Here is a 21,855-nt window from a genome sequence, read left to right as displayed (position 1 = left end):
GCCTCTGGATCCTCTCCACCTCCTTCCCATCAAGAAGAAACCTAGGTGACCAAATCTGGGCACAGTAGTCGAGATGGGGTCTTATCAAGGCTCGATACAGAGGAACAATAACCTGTTTGTCAATGTATTCTTCAGCAACCAAGTGATTTGATGAGCTGATTTGGCCACTTTTGCAATGTGTCCCCTAAACTTCAACTCCTTATCCACCAACACTCCTAAATCTCGTGCCTCATCAATTTCCTGGAGTACAGTTCCACCAATGTAGTAAACTGCTGCTAATCTTTTCACCCCAAAATGCACCTTACATTTTGCCACATTAAATTGACATCCATTCTCCTTAGCCCAGACCTCCAATCTATCCAAAGCATCTTGCAAAATTTTGACATCATCTGCATTCACTTTTGCCCTACCCAACTTTGCATCATCTGCAAACAAATGAACTGTTCCTCTCAGATCCTTTCCTATATCATTAATGAACAAATTAAACAGCAGTGGTCCAAGAACAGATCCTTGTGGCAAACCACTAGTCAAAGGCCGTCTTGTGGACTCTACACCTGAATAAACCACTCTCTGATATCTCTCTGTCAACCACCCTCCTATCCATCTCACCAACCCTATATCCATACCCATATGCTGCAATTTGCTGATTAGAATTCCATGTGGTATCCTGTCAAAGGCCTTAGCAAGGTCCAGTAGAATCACTGTAAACCCATTAACCTTATCCAGTTCAGCCGTCACTGTGTTATAATACGTGAGCAAGTTACTGAGGCATGACCTACCCTTCACAAAACCATGCTGTCCCCGATACAGTATCCCATTTTCTTCTAACCAATCTTGCATTTTCCTCTTGACTATTTTCTCCAAGACCTTGATAATGATTCCTGTTATGATGATTGGCCGGCAATTTTCAACAGCAGCCTTGGAACCACCTTTATGCAGCAGAACTATTTTCCCCTCTTTCCACCCCCTTGGGACTGACCCAGACCCAAGGCTCAAATTAAACAAAATGGTCAAGGGCACTGATAATTCTTTAGCCGCTTCATGTACGACACGAGCTGGTATACCATCCAATCCCACAGATGTATTGACATTGAGGTTCTTTACTAGACTAGTTATCTCTACTTCATTCATCACAATTCCAGTATAAGCTGTTGGTTCTTCCATTCCTGCAATGTCACCACCTGGAAGATATACTCTCTTGCAAAGTGCCCGCTCAGTAATTCCACTAAATCGACTGATTCGGTTACCTCCCCACCCTCAGCATTTTTTAAGATCATTCTACCATGAACATTTTTCCTTTTACTTGCAACATATTGAAAAAACTGTTTGGGATTCTCTTTAGCCTGCATGGCCAATTTTCTTTCGTAATCCGCTTTTGCTTTTCTTACCACCCTTGTTACTATCCTGGCCTGAGCTTTATACTGTTCCTGTGCCTGCTGGTCACCTTTCTCCTTAAATTCCCTCCACAATTGTTTCTTTTTTTGCAGCTCAAGCTTAATAGTGTTATTCATCCATTTAACCCCTACTTGATTTATTATTCGGACTCTTGGTATACAGTCACCCATTGCCTCCTGCAAACACTTCTTAACCACAACCCATGCACTATCAACATCCAGCCCTTGCAGTTTTACATGCCATGGCACTGAGCCATGCACACACCTAAGCTTGTCATACTTACCAGCCCGGTAATTCCACATGTACCCTGTCTTAATTGTAAATTCCACTCCTTTAGCCACCTCCCAAGTCATGACCTTATGGTCACTCTCACCAATTGGTGGCAACATGGTCATGTTCGTTACAGCCACATTCTCAGTTGCAATTACTAGGTCAAGCACTCTCTGCCACCTGGTATTTTCCACTACATGCTGCCGCAGATAGTTGTCCCTTAATAACCGCATAAAATCCAATTCCTTCCTCCCATGTGCCCTCTCCCCTTTCCAGTCAATATTACCATAATTGAAATCACCCATAATAATTACCCTCCTTCCACTCATTTCTTCTATTTGCCTATGCATACTATCCCCACCATCTATTCCATCACCTGGTCTATAGCAGCACCCAATTGTATATTTTGTTCTGCTAGATTCTATCTCACACCAAACAGCCTCAAATGTGCTCTTTTTTCTATCCTGCAGTTCAACTTCTATACTCCTTGGCTGCAACTCATCAGCTATCATCAATAACACTCCTCCCCCCTTTTTATTCACCCTGTAACTCCTGAACACGCTATACCCGTCGCATTCAATCCCACTAGCTTTATCATCTTCTGTCAGCCATGTTTCACTAATACCAACAACCTGTAGCCTGGAAGTGCCAACCAAGGCCAAAAACTCTTCCTTCTTGTTCCTAATACTCCTGGCATTAGTGTACATGAATTGCAGAAGCCCATTTGTCCCATCCCTACTTTGATGCCTTATACTAACTATCCCATTCTGATTTGTTGTCCTTCGTACTCGCTCGGACATAATATACTCATTCATATACTCAACTGCCTCCCTAAAGTCTGCATATCTACTCCCCCCCTCCTCTTAATAAATCTAGTTTCCCTGAGTCTGTATATCCACTTCCACATCATTCATCAACACTTTTTCAAGTCTCCGTACACCAACTCCATTCAAATGTAACCCATCCATCTTATATAAGTCCTTTCACCCTTCGAACTCATTCCACACATCCACAAATTCCACACCACTCTCCATGCATAACCCACGCATAAAGTCATTGATAATTATGGCCCTCCTTCTAAACACTTCACTGTCATACCGCGGTAAAATACTCACCATCCTAACTCTCTTACGTTTCTCTTTTGCTACCTCAAGTAATTCCCTCACATCCTCTATCATTTCCATTTTGTCCTCTTTCAAATCATTTGTTCCTGCCACGATTATCATCTCTTTCACCCTCTGTTTTTGCACTTGAATAGATTCGATGACGTCCTTTATGTTCGCACCCGGCTGGTACGCCTTCGTCAAACTCTCAACTATCACACCTCTTAATAGCGAATCCCCATACAGCACTCGCTCCTTTATTTTATTGACGTTTACGAACATTCTATTATTTGTTGTCACAGACTTTCGCCGGTTATTAGTCGGTACGTTCAGCACACATTTTTCCATACGCTCCAGTTGCCTTTTTGCTCTGTGTATTGCTCCATTCAAACACGCAATTTCGCTACTCGCATTTATCTCACCATTTTCATTATCAATCAAATCATCCATTTGTTCTGTATTTCTACTTTCATTTACACTTTCAACGACTCTCACACTTATCTGGCACTACCACACAATTCTCTATCACACTGCCATTTTCTACATTCTGACTATCGTTAATGATATCACTCTTGCCACCCGAAACGCGCTCGAGATCCTCATTCTCCTTACACTTTCTGCACATATTAACTCCACTATCGAGTTTATAAGAATACAATCTTTGGCATAGGAGTTACTCTGGCTTACACTACTTAAAAGACATGAACTCAGACCCTGATTGAATTCTTTGATGGTAGCAGATGTAATAGTTTTTATTAATGAATTTCTCTCTTGTAGTAATCTGGCAGCTCTTTTCTTTGGGTATGTTATGTTTATTTATACACCAGTCTTGCTTAGCAAGCAACACGTCTATCATATTAAATCTAAAATTCATGGCACTATTAACATTCATAACACATTCCAGCAATCCAGTCCCCTCAGCCCATCTTCACATCTTTATACAACTCTCAGAAAAAGCCTCTCATACTTCCTTCCCTGCTTCTTATTCTCTACGCTATGTGTGTAATGACATCTGAACTAATCCTGTAAATCACATCAACTTAAATGTCTCTATTACTAACATTTTCTACAACTATCCAGTGAATACATTTCTAATTTCCTCCCCCCCCCCCTCTATCCATAAACAACATTCCAGAGTCCTGATATTGACCTGGTCACTCATCTTGGGATTCCACATCATTGAAACCCATTATCATCACATAACTCACATATATCCTCATTGAGTATAGGATACTATGATAGTATTACATGAAAAGTTTGTTATTACTAACTTCCTATCAAATTTTCCTCCAAATAAATGTTATCTGTCAGGAATCCAATGCTGTCAGATCTTATATTCTGATCTTATAAATTACTTCTAACTGATACCTATAACAATACCTAGCGGAAACAGGTGTTTAACCAAGTTTTGTTATGTGTATAATTTATTTGGTTGTAAAAAAGATAATGGATCTTTTGTATCTTTATTATGTATTACTTAATTTGTTTTCAAACACCTGTTTTGCTAACCTTATCTTTTCCATTCTGTTTGAGTTACCATACCAGCTACGATCAGCTCTATTCACCATTCCTGAATGCTAATAACGTCAGCTTCTTTCCTAATATCTTCATTTTTAATATGATTCTAACATTGATGCCCCTTGTTCACTTCCTAATTTTTCTCAGGATTCTCATATCTAAGGACTTTTAGTCTTTTATCAAGTATTTTTCATCATGTTGTTTCAGGATCATCAAGTGTTTTATTTCTAACCCAGCTAAAACTGTCTTATAATGTAGCTGGTTTAGTGTTTTAACTAATTTCCCAATTGTTCCATAATGTCAGCTATCAACTGACTCCCCACCAAATCAGCTTTTCTAATTCTGCTATATATTTCCATGTCTAACCTACTTCACTAAAAATTGTGCCTAAATAGTTGAAATGTGTTACTTGTTCTATAGGTTCTACATTTTACTACTTGTATATGGAAAATATATGACTTCTACACTGATTTAACCTTAGTATCTTCCTGGGTCTGACTTCCACTGATGAGAACTCAATAAAGGTCAAAACCAGTCTGGGTAATGCGATCCTTCCATTAATATTTTTGCATTATGGGATATTAAGGCAAGTGATGTGAAGTTAACAGCCTCTACATGCAAGTAGGCTAGTCATGAAGATACTTTACATCATTCACAAATTTTCTTGACGAGTATAATGTACTTCTCAAAAACAACTGGCTAGCTCAAGCCTATCCTATTCCCTCACCCATATGGCTGGTGGGAGTAGCTATGCTACCATTCTAGGGAGATGATTATGAGCAAGGTGGTTTCCTGTTGCCTTCTTTGACACAGTATATTTTATGACTGCAGCCATGTGTGTGTTCATGGGACCTGTTTGCCTATTTTGAGGGATGAAAAAGCTAAGTTACCGGGAGGGGAAAACCCTCCACCTCTGTATGAGACAGGTTAACTCACCTTTAGTCGAAAGAGACCAGATAAAGGTTCCTCACGTCACTGACAGGAATTGAAGCCAGGTCTTTCCGACCAAAGAGCTTCGTCTATACTGACTGAGTTACAGAGGCTCATCTCAGGCCTATAATGTCCTATTATATATACTATCTGTTTGAGCAGTGTGGTGTGAGGCAGATAGATAGGATGAAATATTTAGCTAGATGTTGCTATATTCCTGTTAATGTGAAAAACAATGAAATGCATAGGCAAAGTAGCCTAGCAAATAAGAAAAGGATGATCATTATATATGATTTATGGTAACAAAAATTGGACTAGGGACAAAGAGAATGAATCCAAGTTATCTCATATAACTCAAAGCCATTACATATACTGCCATTTTCAATCTCTATCTTTGGCAGATGCACTTCTCTGATCATTGACAGTATTCCTTCCTATCCTCCTAGAACATACTATATATCTCCATTTCTATTCTTGTCAGTATATTCCCCAGTGCGACTAGTTATAGAACCAGAAATGAGCTATTATGTGTTTGCAGATACCAGAAGTATCCAAAATAAGGAGAACAAAACTGTTGCATTGATAGGGCTTATTCAGCCAAAAATTGTCAGAATAGGTGAGATGGGATTAGATGGGAATAACATCCTGACGACAACAGAAATGGGGTGGTGTGATGTTTTGGCGAAGATAGACGAGGCAGAAAGGGAAGAAAAGAGTGCTTTTGATGATGGCAGAGAATTGAAGGAGATGCAATGGGCAAACGATGGTAGTAGTTTGAGCCAGTGTGGTGTGAGGCAGATAGGATGAAATATTTAGCTAGATGTTGCAATATTCCTGGTAATGTGAAAAACAATGAAATGCATAGCATAGCAGCCTAAGAGAATGAATTTCTTGAGTTTTTGAAATACTACTACATAATGGAGAGCATGTAAGGATCAAGGGTCTTAAATTTGATCATCTCTTCAGAGGATATTTTTATAAATGAGATGTTAAATCTTCCTCCACATGGTGAGAGTGACCATGGAGTGATCACCTGAGTGGTGGTCTATCATATGGGGGCTTGTGAGACACAAGACCATCTTTAAGAAATTCTGCTGGTCTCTATAGAACTAAAACTATAGACTTATTCCATACTATAACTATAGACTTATTCTATAGAACTATAGACTAGCAGAACACTTTACTCTGTGATAGATATTTGAACAGAAGTTGAAATTTTTTTCACTTGATTATACTATAAATTAATCTTTAATTTAATCTTTTAAGCAAACAAAGTTTGCTGATGAAGTATCTTCATGGCTGAGCTACTTGTATATAGAGGCTGACTACACATCATATCAGTGAGGTCTCACCACTGATGAGACTTCAATAAAGGTCGAAACTTGTCAAGGTAGTAGCCCTTCCCATAATGCATAGCATTACACCCAAAAGGATGTGTGCTTTGCATTATGGGATACTAAGGCAATTGATGTGAAGTCGCTGGCCTCTATACACAAGTAGCTCAGTCATGGAGATACTTCATGTGCAAACTTTGTTTGCTTATACTTGGATAAAGGCTTAAACCAAGAATATAATTTTTGGCATCTTTATTTTATTTTAGTAGAAGATTAATCGTACTTGAAGCAAAAATAAGAGAGGAAAGCCCAGAGAAGACTGGCTAATTGAACTGTAGCTAAGAAGCAAGTGTATTGCAATTCTGCAAATTGCAAGTGTTCACTGGACAGTCTGCATATTATGCAAGATAAAAAGACCAGAGGTTCCTAGAGGAAAAAATGCTACTTCTTCTGCATAACAGCAACTAGCTTACCTCTAACTGAAAGCCTCTTATAAATGTCTCTCTAATATTACAAATAATGTTAAACTCAATTAATTCCAAGTGAATGGTGTCAACTCAGAGGAAAACAATCTGGATGAAATGATAGAAAGAAACAGCTTAGTCAGAAATGTAAATGGTGATCAAATTAAAAGCCTAACAAAAAACATTATTATTATTATCTGAGACCTCCAGGGAGTAGAGTCAAGGACTCATCAAGGTAGGCTGTAAATTACCCAACACAGCTATCATACCTTCCTTTAAATTCATTTACACTAGATGAACTAGTTCATCTAGTGTAAATGAATATTCAAAACCCCTAAGGGCAAATTATTCCACTCACTCACTCACTGCTCTCTGGGAGAAACACCTAGCTCTTACCCCTTTCTTGACTGAGAACAACCTTAACTTCAGTGGATGCCCCTGTGTTCTCTCCCCGCCTTCCATATAACGAAATATTTCATCATCTGAAATGCTACAACACCCATTCAAAAGTTTATAGACCTCTATCATATCACCCCTCTTTCTCCTGTTAACCAGAGTCTGCAATCCACATACTCGCAATCTGTCCTCATAATCTAAATCCCATAATCTGATATAATCTTTGTAACTCTTCTTTGCACCCTTTCCACAACTTTTTTATCCCCTTGGAACCTAGGAGACCAAATCTTCTTTCGTTATGCCTTATCCCATGTTAAACAGGGTCGGCATTCCCATCTTTAATCTTCTTCTTCCAGATTCTCCAGTCGAGGGCATCTTCCTGACTCCATCCTTTCTCCCTAAGATCCTCTGCCACCTTATCCCTCCATCTGAGTTTGGGCCTGCCTCGTTTCCTCCTTCCCTGCACCTCCATAATGTCCACTCGTTTACCAACATACTCCTCACTCCTTCTCTCTACATGACCAAACCACCTCAGCCTGCTTTCTTGTACCTTCTTACCAATCGGTCCCACCTTGATCATCCCTCTGATGTAGTCATTCCTTATCCTGTCCTTCTTTGTCACACCACTCATCCATCTCAACATCCACATCTCTGCCACCTCCATCTTCCTCTCCTGTGCCTTTGTTATATGCCACGTCTCTGCTGCATGGAGCATCGCCAGCTTCACCACCATCTTATACAGCTTTCCTTTCATCTTACAACTCCCTCTCTTGTTGCACAGGATCCCACTCATCTTTCTCCAGTTCATCCAGCCGCATGTTATTCGGTGCTGTATTTCCTCATCCAGGTCACCATTCCCCTCGACGACCGACCCGAGGTACTTGAATTTCTTCCCTGAAGTTAACCTTTCACCCTGGAGTCGTATGATCACATCCTCATCACTCCCTGTTGATATATATTCGGTCTTTACCCAGTTAATTTTCATGCCTCTCTCCTCCAATACCTTTCTCCACTCTTCCAGGGTCTTTTCAAGTTTCTCTCGGGATGATTTGCACAGAACATGAGGCAAACATCATGCTCCATGGCGCCTCCTTCTTGACGTCCTCCACTAGTACACCCATGACCAGATCAAAGAGGTAGGGGCTCAGAGCTGATCCCTGATGGAGCCGTACAACAATGGGGAACCCCTCTGTCATGCCAACACTAGACCTGAAGTTTTCGCTCCCTCATACATCTCCTTCGCCAACCTCACGTACTTTTCCGACACCCCTTCCTCCTCATACACCTCCATACCTCCTGTCTGGCCACTCTGTCGTATGCTTTTCCAGGTGTTAAACTGTGAATGAAATTGTTTTGTATGTTTTTATTCTTCATTCACATTTAACATAATCTACCATATACATACTAAGCAAGACTTGTTTAAATATTATTTGTTAGTCCCTTGCTTAAGATTTATTATTCATGTATTATCCTTGAATTTTATTAGCTATTATTTAATTATATAATTTTAATGTATATTATACTATTGAAAGGACTCTGTAGTAAATAACATTTATCTTATTACTTTATTCCTTCAATAATATTATGAGGAATTCTATGTATGTAACCTTTATGTGCCTTATATAAACTGTAACATATATTTTATTATTATTATTTGTAAATGAAATGAAAGAGAAATTAAGTAACTATAATATTTTATTATTATTTTTCATTACTCAGTGTAAAGGTATAACCTTATGTAACGCTAATGCTTATGTTTACGTTCTGTTTTTATCGCTGCCATGGAGATAGAAATAAAATAGAACGCGCGAGCGTAGGGCATGAGCTTCAATAATTGGGAGAAGAGAAATTAATGAGTTGGACGGAGTGAACAAGTTTTAGGCGGGAAGAAGGAAGGCATATAAGCGAGAGGTAAAAGTAAAGAAGAACACTGAGGGGCAGGGAATTCAAGGGAGTAGCATTCAGAAGTGTACGGAGACGAGGAGAAAACTTATAGACAGCTGAGAGTAAAGTCAATGGTGGCAATAATAGGAATTTAGTGCCGTAATGAGATAACTAAAAGACCAGAAGATTATTAGAAGATTCTGAATAAATCCACTAAGTTTTAGAATTACTACGTATTCCTATATCGCTTTAAAGAAAGATTGTACAAAGCTCAATTTGTTATACAGTAGTAAACATGGAATAATTATTCTGCCCTATAGTAAGCCGTCAAGAATTATGTAGCGCGATAAATAATAATTCAGTTATCTCCTTGAAGAATTCTTTTGAATAGTGTTCCATCGGAGTAATAAGTGAATATAAGTTTGAAATGTGCTCACATTGAATCTGATGTGCTAAGGATTAATTCCGGTAAGAACAGTCCTATTTTATTTTATTTCAGTGTGAAGGTTTAAGTGATAGTTCCGTCTCGAATATCCTAACATTTACTGTGGCGTTTCACTGAATTTAGCCGAAGTTAGGAGTTGAAAGTAATTCCCCTTGAAGCAATAACTGCCGCGATTAATAATGTTATAAGTGCTTGCTAAGTGTTAAGTAAAGAGTGTAACTGAGTGATACCAGCAAATTTATTTAGCAAGAAATTCTGTAGTATTGATCAGCGTGAACAATCTTTGTTATTTGATAGAACTGTGAATTTTTTATCTGAAGATTTGAAGTCTAATTTAATATGAATGTTTTGACCTGAAGAACTAAGTTAATTGTATTATCTTATTTTCGGAGTTAAATTTATGTATTTGTCATATAACCTTGTATTAAATGTTTTGTTTTGTTCACTTCAGTATTGTGTGTGTCTGATTCTTTTTCATTGCACCGTTCATAAAAAGTTCGAGCCTTGCGGGAGCCCTAAGTGAAAAATATTAAATTCGGCCTGTATGAATAAGGAGACTGCTAAATTAATTGAAGATTGATCCTACTATTTTACATACACTAATCTAAATATAGAGTGGCGCAGTATAAATATAAATTTCCCTACATTTTGATTAGTAATCAACCAGCAATTAATTGTTTTTATTAAGAACAACATTACAACAAGATGGCGAACCATAGAGTCAAGAAGGACGTTCCAACACAGGTCTATAAACACCATATGTAGCTCCGCCTGCATCTCCCTATATTTCTGCATCAATTGCCTTAGTGCAAATATTGCATCCATTGTCCCTCTTCCTGGCATAAATCCAAACTGCTCCTCACCAATTTTTGTTTCCAGCCGTATCCTTCCTTTAATTACTCTTTCCCATATCTTCAACATGTGTGACATCAGCTTGATCCCTCTATAGTTGCCACAATCTTGAATATTTCCTTTTCCCTTGTAGATTGGGACGAGAATGCTTTTCCTCCATTCCTCTGGTATCTTTTCCTGTCAGGCTATTTTCCTCATCAGATCGCATAACATGTCTATGCCCTCGCTGCCTAAGCTTCTCCAGGTATCTGATCAGCCCCCACAGCCTTTAGATTCTTCATTTTTCTCAGTGCCCAATACACTTCCTCTCTGCTTATGTCCTGCACCGATTCTTCGTTTGCCTCTCCATCCTCACACCTCTCTCTTGGATTTTCCTCATTTAGTAGATTAGGAAAATGTTCTTCCCATCTTCCTCTGATTTTGTCTTCCTCTTGTAGTACTACTTCTGTGACGTCCTTTATCTGCTTAACTGATGTTATGTTTTTTGAGGCCTTATTTCTAGCTTTCGCTATTCTCAACAACTTAGTTTCACCACCATTTCTCTCCAGTACTTCATAAACCTCTTCAACTGCCCTTGCCTTCGAAAAACATGTCCCATTTTTTCTTTGCCTCTTTCTTTTCCCTGATCTCCAACTATACCTCCTCATTCCACCACCATGCCTCCTTATCCTCAGGCGGCCCCTTTCCTGATGTTATACCGAGCACCTCTTCTCCAATTTTTCTAATATTCCGACTATTTACATCCCACCATTCTTCCACATCCTCTGGAAACTTCATTCCCTCCAATACCTTTTCTTTAAACTCATTCCTTGGACCTTCCTCTTCCAATTTCCACCAATTTATTTTCCTATCTTTCTGCCACTTCCGTCTATTCTTCTTTTTCCCTTTTATATCACAGTCTACCACAACCAACCTGTGCTGTGCCGCTACATTTTCTCCGTTAATCACTTTACAGTTTTTCACCTCCTTCAGATGTTTCCTTCTGCACATAATATAGTCAATCTGACTCATCCTATCCCTGCTCTTATAAGTTATCAGGTGTCCAACTCTCTTCTTAAACCACGTGTTAGCTATAGCCAAGTCGAAGGCCACAGCATGCTTTATGATTCTTTTACCTTCTTCATTTCTTTCACCACTACTCCCACCCCCATGCACCCTTTCTTCACCACTTCGTCGCCTTCCTACATGCCCATTCAGGTCTGCTCCAACGATCACTCTCTCACCATCAGGGATTCCCATTACTACCTGGTCTAGTTCTTTCCAGAATGCCTCTTTCTCTTCCTCATCACAACCTACTTGTGGAGCGTATCCACACACTATCACAGCCATGCTTCCTCCAATCTCAAGCTTAACACTCATAATCCGATCATTCTTCTGGCATACCTCACAGACTCCACCTTTCAGGTCCTTGTCGATGATGATTCCAACTCCGTTTCTGCCATTCTCATTCACCCCACTGTAAAAAAAAATATATCCTTCCACCAGCTCCTTTGCTTTATTGCCCTTCCACCTAGTCTCCTGCACACACACACACACACACACACACACACACACACACACACACAAGATCTTCCGCTTCCTTCTTCTCATCATGTCTACTATCTCCCTACTTTTCTCATTCATTGTACCCACATTCAGCGACCCGATTCTTACTTTACACACTCTCTCTCTCTCTCTGTTGGAGTCGCTTCTTTATCAGAACCTGTCCTTGGTTCAGTAGCCCAAGCCAATTTCTCACAGTCCTTGGGCAACAGAACTGTGCATCGCTTACGGGAGACACCCTAGCCATTGTCTCCTTTCTCCATTATTCAACATTCCGTACCTGGTTTTGGCATGTTTTTTTTTTTTTTTTTTTTTTTTTTTTTTTTTTTTTTTTTAAAGGCCGGATGCCCTTCCTAATGCCAACTCTCCCCATTTATCCAGATTTGGGACTGGCACTGAGATGAACTAACTTGCCCTCCACAGGAGACCAAATCAGCGCACAGTAATTCAACAGTGGTCTTATCAAAGCCTTATAAAGAGGCAAAATTACTTCCTTATCCTTACGTGTCAAGGTTCGCTTCAACATAGCAATTATCCTCTGAGTTGTATTTGCAACTTTTGCTATGTGACCTTTGAACTTTAAATTCTTATCCACCAATACACCAAGATCCCTTGCCTCTTCAGCTTCATGTGGCATAACCCCGTTAATATAATATGGTGCTGGAACTCTAATCATGCCAAAGTGCATAACTTTACACTTACTAACATTAAACTGATAGCCATTTTCATTTGCCCAGATTTCCAGTCTATTCAAATCATTTTGTAATTGTTGAATATCAGTAGCATCCCTACTGATATTCAACAATTACCCTTTGCCCTGCATCATCAGCAAACAATTGCACATCTGATGATAGACCCCGCTTGATGTCATTAATGTATAGATTGAACAATAATGGCCCAAGGACTGAACCCTGAGGTACACCACTGGTTACCTTAAATCTGACAGATTCACACCCACTGTATACCACTTTCTGATATCTGACTGTCAACCATATTGCTGCAGAAGAAAAAGAAAAAAAAAAGATGACTGAGCTTTTAATTATGTTGAGGGTACATTCCAGAAAATGATAGTTCTAATTAAGAGAATATATTATAAAGCATTTCTATAAACTCTAGTTATAATTTACATACCTAATGTCCCAACTCTTTTTTTAGGCTGTATACTTCCACTTTCTGTCATATTCCATCGCACATCCATTTGAGCTGGCACATGATGAAGAGGTAATGTATCTCCTTTGTGATAAACAGGATCTGTATAACCATTGCGACTAAACGTTGATGATCCAGAATTTAGCAAACATTGTCTGTCTATTCCTCTCTCTGTGTCACCCACTTGATAATAAGGGCTCCTATACTGTGCCATTGTTATGATATCTTCCATCTTCTAATCTGCATGATAATTTTCTCCAGATGCAGTTCTCATGTGATTATCTATTTAATAAAGAATTTACTATAAAAGAAAATAATATATATATATATACACACATCATGAGTTTGTGTGCACACACATGCAGTGAATGAACACACACACACATACAGTTCGCCCACCGTTTGTAGATCTCTCCTTGGCATTTTGCCAAGAATAGTCGATTCATGCTGAAGGAGAGAAAGAAATGAAGGATGTACAAATTGGTAGCCAACATGCGAAATCACGTGCTTTCTTGTCTGTCGCTGTACTAGTACTAGCTTCATTTTTGTTGTCACTTTTTTGCATTTTTTTTATTATTAATTTGTATGATGGATCCAGTACAGTCAACAAGTTCTGTTGTTAAACGTTTCTGTAGCTCTTGCAAAAGAATATTGAATAATGTGCTGACATTCTGTGAAAAAAGAATGTCTCCTTGTTCCCCTTTCTCAATTCATAAAACGTGCAAGTGCAATTGCGGGCGTATCGGGGTCGACTGTGAAAAGAATTCGTAGGGAATCAAAAGGTGAAGGTAAGCCAAAATTTAAATCTCCTAAAAAAGAGCTCCAGAGTAAAGAAAACCATTGAAACCGTAGCTTTGAATGATTGTGATGTAGACGTTATAAGAAGAACTATTCACAAATTTTACGTGGTTGAGAAAAGAGTGCCAACTGTTCCGAAATTGATTCCTGTGCTTAAAGAAAAAATTAATTTTCCTTGGAAAAGAGAAACTTTAAGGAAAATACTTCATGAAATCGGATTTTGTTTTATAAAAGTCCCAGAATAAAAGGAAACTTATCATGGAGCAAAGTGACATTGTTTTATCTAGAACGCAGCATTTGAGAGCAATAAGACATTTCAGGGAGGGAAAAAAACCGATTGTGTATCTAGATGAAATTTGGATTGATAGTAATTTAAATTATGGAAAATGTTGGCAGTCTAAAGAAGAATGTGGAGTGCTACAAACTGGAAATGCCTTGTGGTGCATAATAATTTTGTGTGCAGTGGAGAAATGGGTTTTTCATCAAATTCAAGCTTGCTATACAAAGCCAATTATTACCATAGGCAAATGAATTCTACAATCTTCAAAAAGTGGGCAAAAGAACAAATGATTCCAAACCTTCCTAAAAATGCTGTTGTTATAATTGATAACGCTTCATATCATTCTATTTGATTAAATAAAGTTCCAAATTGGTCTAATAAGAAGCAAGTTCTTATGGATTGTCTCTCTGCAAATAACATTTCTCATTCCCCAGATATGCAAAAAATTGAATTGCTTAATTTGGTCAAAAGAAACTCGCCCACAACTAAACTATTTAAATTCGACACGATGCTCAAATAGCATGGATTTCTAGTTTTGAGGCTACCACCATATCATTGTGATATTAATGCTATTGAGTATGTTTGGGCAGAAGTGAAAAGTTTCATTCGCCATCGCGACGTAACTGGAGATATTGACATGTCAAAACATTTTTAAGCTTTCAGAACAGGCGATTGTTCAAAACTGGGGAAAATATTGCTTTCATGTCACCTCATTGGAAAATATGTATTGGGACAGAGATGGAATTATCGAAGAATTATGCGAACCTTTGGTGATCAGTTTAAGTGAAAGTGATGGCGATTCGGACACCGATTCAGATGACCATGAAAATTAAAAGGATTTGATAATGATATTTTTTTCCAACCTTTTTTTTTGCATGGGTTTGTTAAAAGAGTCACAACAAGTCATAAATAATTAATTGGTTTAGGACATTAAAGTGTCTCAGTTCTCTCAACTGTAAGTTTAGAATATCTAAGTTCATTTGAAAAAATTTGTTTTTCTGTATAATTATTTTTATTTTATAGAAAACTTTCTTAAAAATAAACTTAGTTAAATTTTTGTTTTATGCTATACCTTTTTTAATTTTGTTAATACTCTACATACATTTTTCCAACTGTTATACAAGCAAAATAGTTACACTTTAAAAACTACAATGTTCGTAAAAGAAAAGCTAAATTTTCCGACCTGTAATAATAAACAAACACATCCCAGAAGACAGATTGATTACCCTATTATCAGAATGGATTCTCCCTTTTCTGACATGCGCAGAAGTGTCGAGGGACCTCTAATCGGTGGGTGAACTATACTAATATTTTCTTTACCTGAACATTTGAAATGGAAAGTCAAGTAATCATCAGATGCCATTCAAAGCTTTTATAATCTTTTATAAAACCTTTCCTTAGATAGGGCAAGTGCTACAATGACAGACATCAAATTTTACCTAGGTGTCAAATTTTGAAATTGATAAATCTGAGAAATTCCAAGAAAACAAACTGAAAAAAAAGAAGCATACATGATTTCAATCCATATAATTATTATCAAATAATTTAAGCACTTTAAAGAAGGGTAGTAAAGTATAAAAGTGATTAGGATTTCTAGTTCAGAAAAAATTTCCACTGTAAGGCTCTTCAAAATAAAAATAAACAGAGTTAAACATGATTGTCAGGAGAAAACTTAAAAAAGAAAATAATTCAATCTCACAGAAGAAACAAGCACTGCTCACTTCAGTTGCTATTAAGGTACAATAATATTCCAGCACAGTAATTGGTTAGTACCAAGTTATTCTATTGGGGAGGAAGGTAAATTATGTTTGACAATAAATTATTATATAGGCATATCCATGGAGCCCAAAGATTCACTGTAGAAGGACATACTAAACATTATTCACACAGTACCTATCCTTTAACTCATCATGAACAGTATACAGATCAATGACAACTCCTTCTCATTCACACTCTCTAAACAAACAAACAAAAAAAAAATCTAATCCTCATACCCTTAGATAATCGCACACAAAATTACAAGGGATAATCCCCTTGTTCCCTCCATTCTTGTCATATATTATTATTATTATTCCTGATACCTCCAAGGAGTCCGAAGACTCATCGTGGGAGGACATCTACACCTAACCTCTACTACGAATCATCTCCATCTACGCCATCTACCGCCCAACTCCAACACCACCACAACTAGTAATTTTTGTCTGTAAATTGCGTGTGTTCTGAAGGGCCGATTTGTATGTATGCGGGATGAAAAACCCGAGTTTCCGGGAGAAAAAACCCTGCTACCTCCGTATGAGATCGGCTAACTCACCTTCGATTGAAATCGACCAGATAAAGATTCCTCCCGTCGCGACGAGAATCGAACTTAGGCCTATTCCAATTGAAGGGCGCAATATATTGAAAATTTTCTTCTGCATCAATCCTATAAAACTGCTTTAGTAGTTTATAAGTCTATCATCTCCTTTTTTTCTGCCTTCCACCAATGTTTACAAACCACAAATCTTATTCTATCTTTACAGGGAGCATCCCGCAGACTAGTCACTATCTTGTTAACTCATCTCTGGAATTCACATCAAGTGATTTAATAATTAACAATGCAGAGCACCCTCTTCTGGAGAGAAATGAAAGAAAACATGGGAAAAGATAAGGAACTATTCCTGGAAGATGCGCAAGGAAGTAATGGGTAAGAAAACATTTTTTTTGTTTTCATTAAGAGTGGTAAGTGCACAGAATGCATTTCAGAGATACAAATGATAAAAGTGCAGACAACGAGAACTTGAAGAGTGGTATGATAGACTTTAAGGTACCTGAAGTTTCACAGAGGTCCTATGAACATAAGAATAATTTCAAGTCTCAGCCATTGGAAATCCAAAAATCAGGGAGGTATAAAGAAAAAAGGACATAATGAAAACTGATTAAGGAAATGTAAGAAATACTACAGAAAGAGAAAACAAACAAAAAAAAAAGTAAAAAAGTACTATGGAAACTGAATAACTATACAGAAATCCAATATAATTAAAATATCTGATTAATCTTATAATTAAATCTTCATCAGAAATTATTAACATATATAAAACTATATAAAAAAAAACAAATTTGAAATGAAAAAATATTAGAAATTAGACTCAAAACATTGAGAGCACATAACTGTTGAGTGCTTATGCACATGAAGTAGGAAGAGAAAAAAATATATTTTATAAAGAACTGTGGAAAGAGTTTGATCAAACTACAATGTTAGTTATGAGGATAGACTGGGGAGATGTGGACTGCAAAGTTTGGTAAATAGGAGAGGTGAAATGATTGAGAGATAGTTACAGGGTGAGACTAGGAAGTCATTCATGCAGGAAAACAAGGGGGAAGGAGTGAGAACAAGAGGCCATCCCTGAAAATTGTAAAAGGAAATTTCAAGAGGGCGAGAAGAGAGGCCATAATAAGAAGTTAACGGATTACTTATTATCAGTAATAGTTAAAATCAGATTTTAACTTTGAAAAAGGAGTACATAACTGAAAAACAGGTACAAATTGTGATATTCTGTAATACATAAAAATATGAAAATAGTAAATTCAATGTTTAAGCATAAAAAAATTACGCAAACATACTCAGCCAGAGGATTTTTTTTTAAATCTGACCCACACAAAAGGATGCAAGACCTATAGCATATCAGTACCATATGTGGGCAAAAAGTTAATAAGAAAAGGATAATAATAAGAAATCTGTTCACATATATTTCTTTCTTTCTGTATATATATATATATATATATACACACACACAAAAAAAGAAATATTTGAAAGTTTTTTACCTTGGTTCTACTATACATAAAAGATACCAAGAAATTATATACTTGGTTTTAATCCTTTACCCAAGGAAGAAAATTTTATGCGTGAAATTGGAAGAATAGCAGAACATTGCACCCTTCGATTGGAAAAGAACTGGATTCAATTCTTGCCATGATGAGGGGAATCCTTATATGAGGTTTTTCAGTTGAAGGTGAGTTAGCCAATCTCATACGGTGGTAGCAGGGTTTTATCTCCCAGAAACTCAGGTTTTTCATCCCGCGTACAGACAAATCAGTCTTCAGAACACATGCAATTTACAGACAAAAAATACTGTTGTTGGTGATGATGGGTGATAGATGGTGTTGATGGTAGCAATGTTGTAGTTGGAGAATTAAGCAGTAGTGGAGAGGATGTGATGTATGTAGCGAAGTAGAGTAGTGTGCCCTATCACGATGAGTCCTTGGACTCCCTGGAGGTGTCACGTAATAATAATAATAAAATATATTCATGTCTAAGATACCTATATATAGAGGATAATGACTTCATATCACTTGCCTTAGTATGTATTTCATAATGCAAAACTGCATAGCATTTTACATGTCCAAAAGGGTGTGTGCTTTGCATTATGTGATACATACCAAGGCAAGTGATGTGAAGTCATTAGCCTCTATATACAAGTAGCTCAGACTTGAATATATTTCACACACAAAACATTGTTATGCTTCCTTGGGTGAAGGATTAAAACCAAGTATATAATTTCTTGGCAGGTTTAAAATTGCTTGGAATTTTTAACATATATATATATATATATATATATATATATGATGAATGATGAACAGCCTATTTTTCTATCCAATCACAAAATCCATGCTTACGTGGGATTTGAACCTGCAGCCTCTTGGCTGGAGAGCTGATATGCTAACCACTCGGCCAACCAGGCCGGCATATATATATTTATATCTACCCTATATATATATTAACGCCTCCATAGTGCAATTGGAAGAACGATGGTACATTGCGCCCTTAGATTGGAATAGGCATAAGTTCGATTCTCGTCATGACGGGAGGAATCTTTATGTGGACTTTTTCGATCGAAGGCGAGTTAGCTGATCTCATAAGGAGGTAGCAGGGCTTTTTTCTCCCGGAAACTCAGATTTTTCATCCCGCATACAGACAAATCGGCCCTTCAGAACACACACAATTTACAGACAAAAAATACTAGTTGTGGTGGGCAGTAGATGGAGATGATTGGTAGTAGAGCTTCGGTGTAGTGGTGGAAATAGTTGTATAGTAGGTGTCCTCCCACGATGAGTCTTCGGACTCCTTGGAGATGTCACGAATAATAATATATAAAGTGATAAGCCTTTTTAGGTCACGTTTGTATGTCACGTTTTTTGAAACTCAGAGGCTACCCTGAGTGTCAAGTCTTCAAAATTGGAATCATCGGAATTCAAGGAGAACCGGCCTACCAGTTCGGAACACGGGTGGTGTAGCCCCCCCCAGTATATATATATATATATATAAATTATATATTAGCAACTGCCTCACTACTCGCACTTTCCAGGTTTTCCCAAAGGATGCTGTACGCCAGCCCCACAGAAGATTGAACGATGGCCTATCCAAAGGCTCTGTTCTGGCCCAGCATTTCTTTAGTGTGTAGATTAGTGATTAGTCCTCCATCATCTCCAGGAAGTTTGAATATGCTGATGACCTGATAACAGCAACTCAAGATTATTATTACCCAAGACCCCATGTTGTCAAAGACTCATCTGGGAGGTCCTTTTATCATATACACAGCTCATCATGCAATGCTTTAAACACTCAAATTCTCTGCAGACAGAAAAAAGTGACAGAAAATATATTAACAAGAGATCTAGCTATGCTAAGTATCTATTTTAGGAAATTGAGATTATGGTCAAACCTAATAAAACAGAGGTGTGTTGTTTTCACCTCTGCCATAAACAGGTCCATGAAAAACTCAAAATTAAGATGAACAGTCAAATGCTAACATAAAACCCAAACACTAGACATCTGGGGGATCACACTGGATAGGATCCTGACATTCCATCAGCATCTCGCAACACTCGCTGCTAAACTGGCATCTTGCAACATCATCATACAGGAGCTTGCCAGCACATTGTGGGGAGCCCTGACAGAGGTGATCCAGACTGTAACTATCAGCTTGGTCTACACCCCTGCCAAATATTGTGCTCTTGAGTGGGTGAACAGCATGCACGCATGTGCACACTCTCTAAAATCGATATCCAACAAAACACCAGTATGAGAATTGTGACAAAATCAATCAAACCGAGCCTACTTCACTGACTACCAGTTTTGAGCAATATTGTACCACCACACCTACCCAGGAAGCACCTCCTTCAAAGAGAATATACAAAACCCATGTGTTGAGGCTTAAGTGATGAGAGGTTTAATGGAATATTTACAGCACTAGGAAAGGATTAAAAACTAATTTTAATGCTTCCAATATTTCTTCAGACATCTTCAAATTACAAATTACAAATAACTCTTGTAACACACACTCAAATACAACACAATATTCGGTGATCAACCAAATATTGTGTTGTATTTGATCAACAATTTAAATAAATACGGTTGCATAACTTCCCAAAATTTGGGAAACAATAATTATCAGAGATCCCACTTTACATCCTAGGCCACCTACAAATGCCCATAGAGAGCACACCAGCTAGATAGGACTTTAGAGTCATCCACATGTTTCATTTAGTATTGTCTCGTATTTGAGTGTTTGTTACAAGAGTTACTTGTAATCCCTGAAGATGTCTTAGTGACTGAGATGAAATATTGGAAGCATTAAAATTTGTTTTTAATCCTTTCCTAGTGCTGTAATATTCCATTAAACCTCCAACAAGAATATACAAAAATTACGAACAATCCCCTACTCCTGATCCACAATGATCTAAAGTGGCAGAATGTGACAGACTCAGATCATGACATCCCTCCTTGAAAACTACAGAACAGCTGACTGATAAGGGATTTAATATTTCCAATGTCTGGAAAGAAGGGTGGAACAATATGTCAACTGTGTTTGTCAAAGAAGTTATAAAGGATTCAACTAGTCAATCGCCTGGCTTTGATATCCTTCATTACACCTAGAAAACACTTGACCATCTTCAAATCAGATGAGGCAAGATTGCAGCATGCTTGTATCAGTCTAAACAATGACTAACATTATGTACAATTGTAGCTTATGAACCTTTACTAGCAGACCATCAGACCTAGTGAGATCAACAAAGGCAGCTGAGTGGCTGATGAATTTGGACATATATGTCCAAATATATGTCCATACAGGCAATGATACAATTTACGATATAAATTACTTACTTTGTATAATAGTTTATTCTTATATTTTGTATATTCTGTTCTTTAAGATTGTTTTTAATTTTAATTAAATCTACTCTGTACTCACACAATAAATAAAATAAATGTACTTTGCATCATCTGCAAACAACTGAATATCTCCATCTAAATCTTCACCAATATCATTAATATACAAGTTAAACAGCAATGGTCCAAAAACTCATTTTCCTGGTTATCGCTGTATTCCCCCCCCCCATACACAACTTGTTGATACCTATCAGATAGCCAGTCTCCAATTCAATGCACAAATCTAATATCCAACCCCCATCCGCTCTAGTTTGACTATCAACTTATGCAGTAATCTATCAAAAGCCTTTG

General features: G+C 37.6%; 1 protein-coding gene across 3 annotated transcripts in view; it reads right to left on the bottom strand.

Annotated features, from left to right (window-relative positions):
• Nucleotides 1-21,855, bottom strand: part of Ent2 (Equilibrative nucleoside transporter 2) — a 419,356-nt gene that overhangs the window by 388,848 nt on the left and 8,653 nt on the right. The window contains exon 2 of one of the 3 annotated variants that reach the window (XM_090410153.1): nt 13,265-13,564. The exons of 1 other annotated variant lie outside the window; for it this stretch is intronic. In XM_090410153.1, the coding sequence (XP_090266279.1) occupies nt 13,265-13,514 (250 nt within the window). In that variant the 5' untranslated portion in view covers nt 13,515-13,564. The remainder of the gene's footprint in view (nt 1-13,264; nt 13,565-21,855) is intronic. One more of the 3 variants, XM_090410162.1, reaches the window with a different exon arrangement.

This window comes from Typopeltis vanoorti, chromosome 2 (genome assembly GCF_054136105.1).
Source record: "Typopeltis vanoorti isolate ZY-2024b chromosome 2, IOZ_Tvanoo_1.0, whole genome shotgun sequence".
NCBI lineage: Eukaryota > Metazoa > Arthropoda > Arachnida > Uropygi > Thelyphonidae > Typopeltis > Typopeltis vanoorti.
This window is presented reverse-complemented; position numbering and strand designations above follow the sequence as displayed.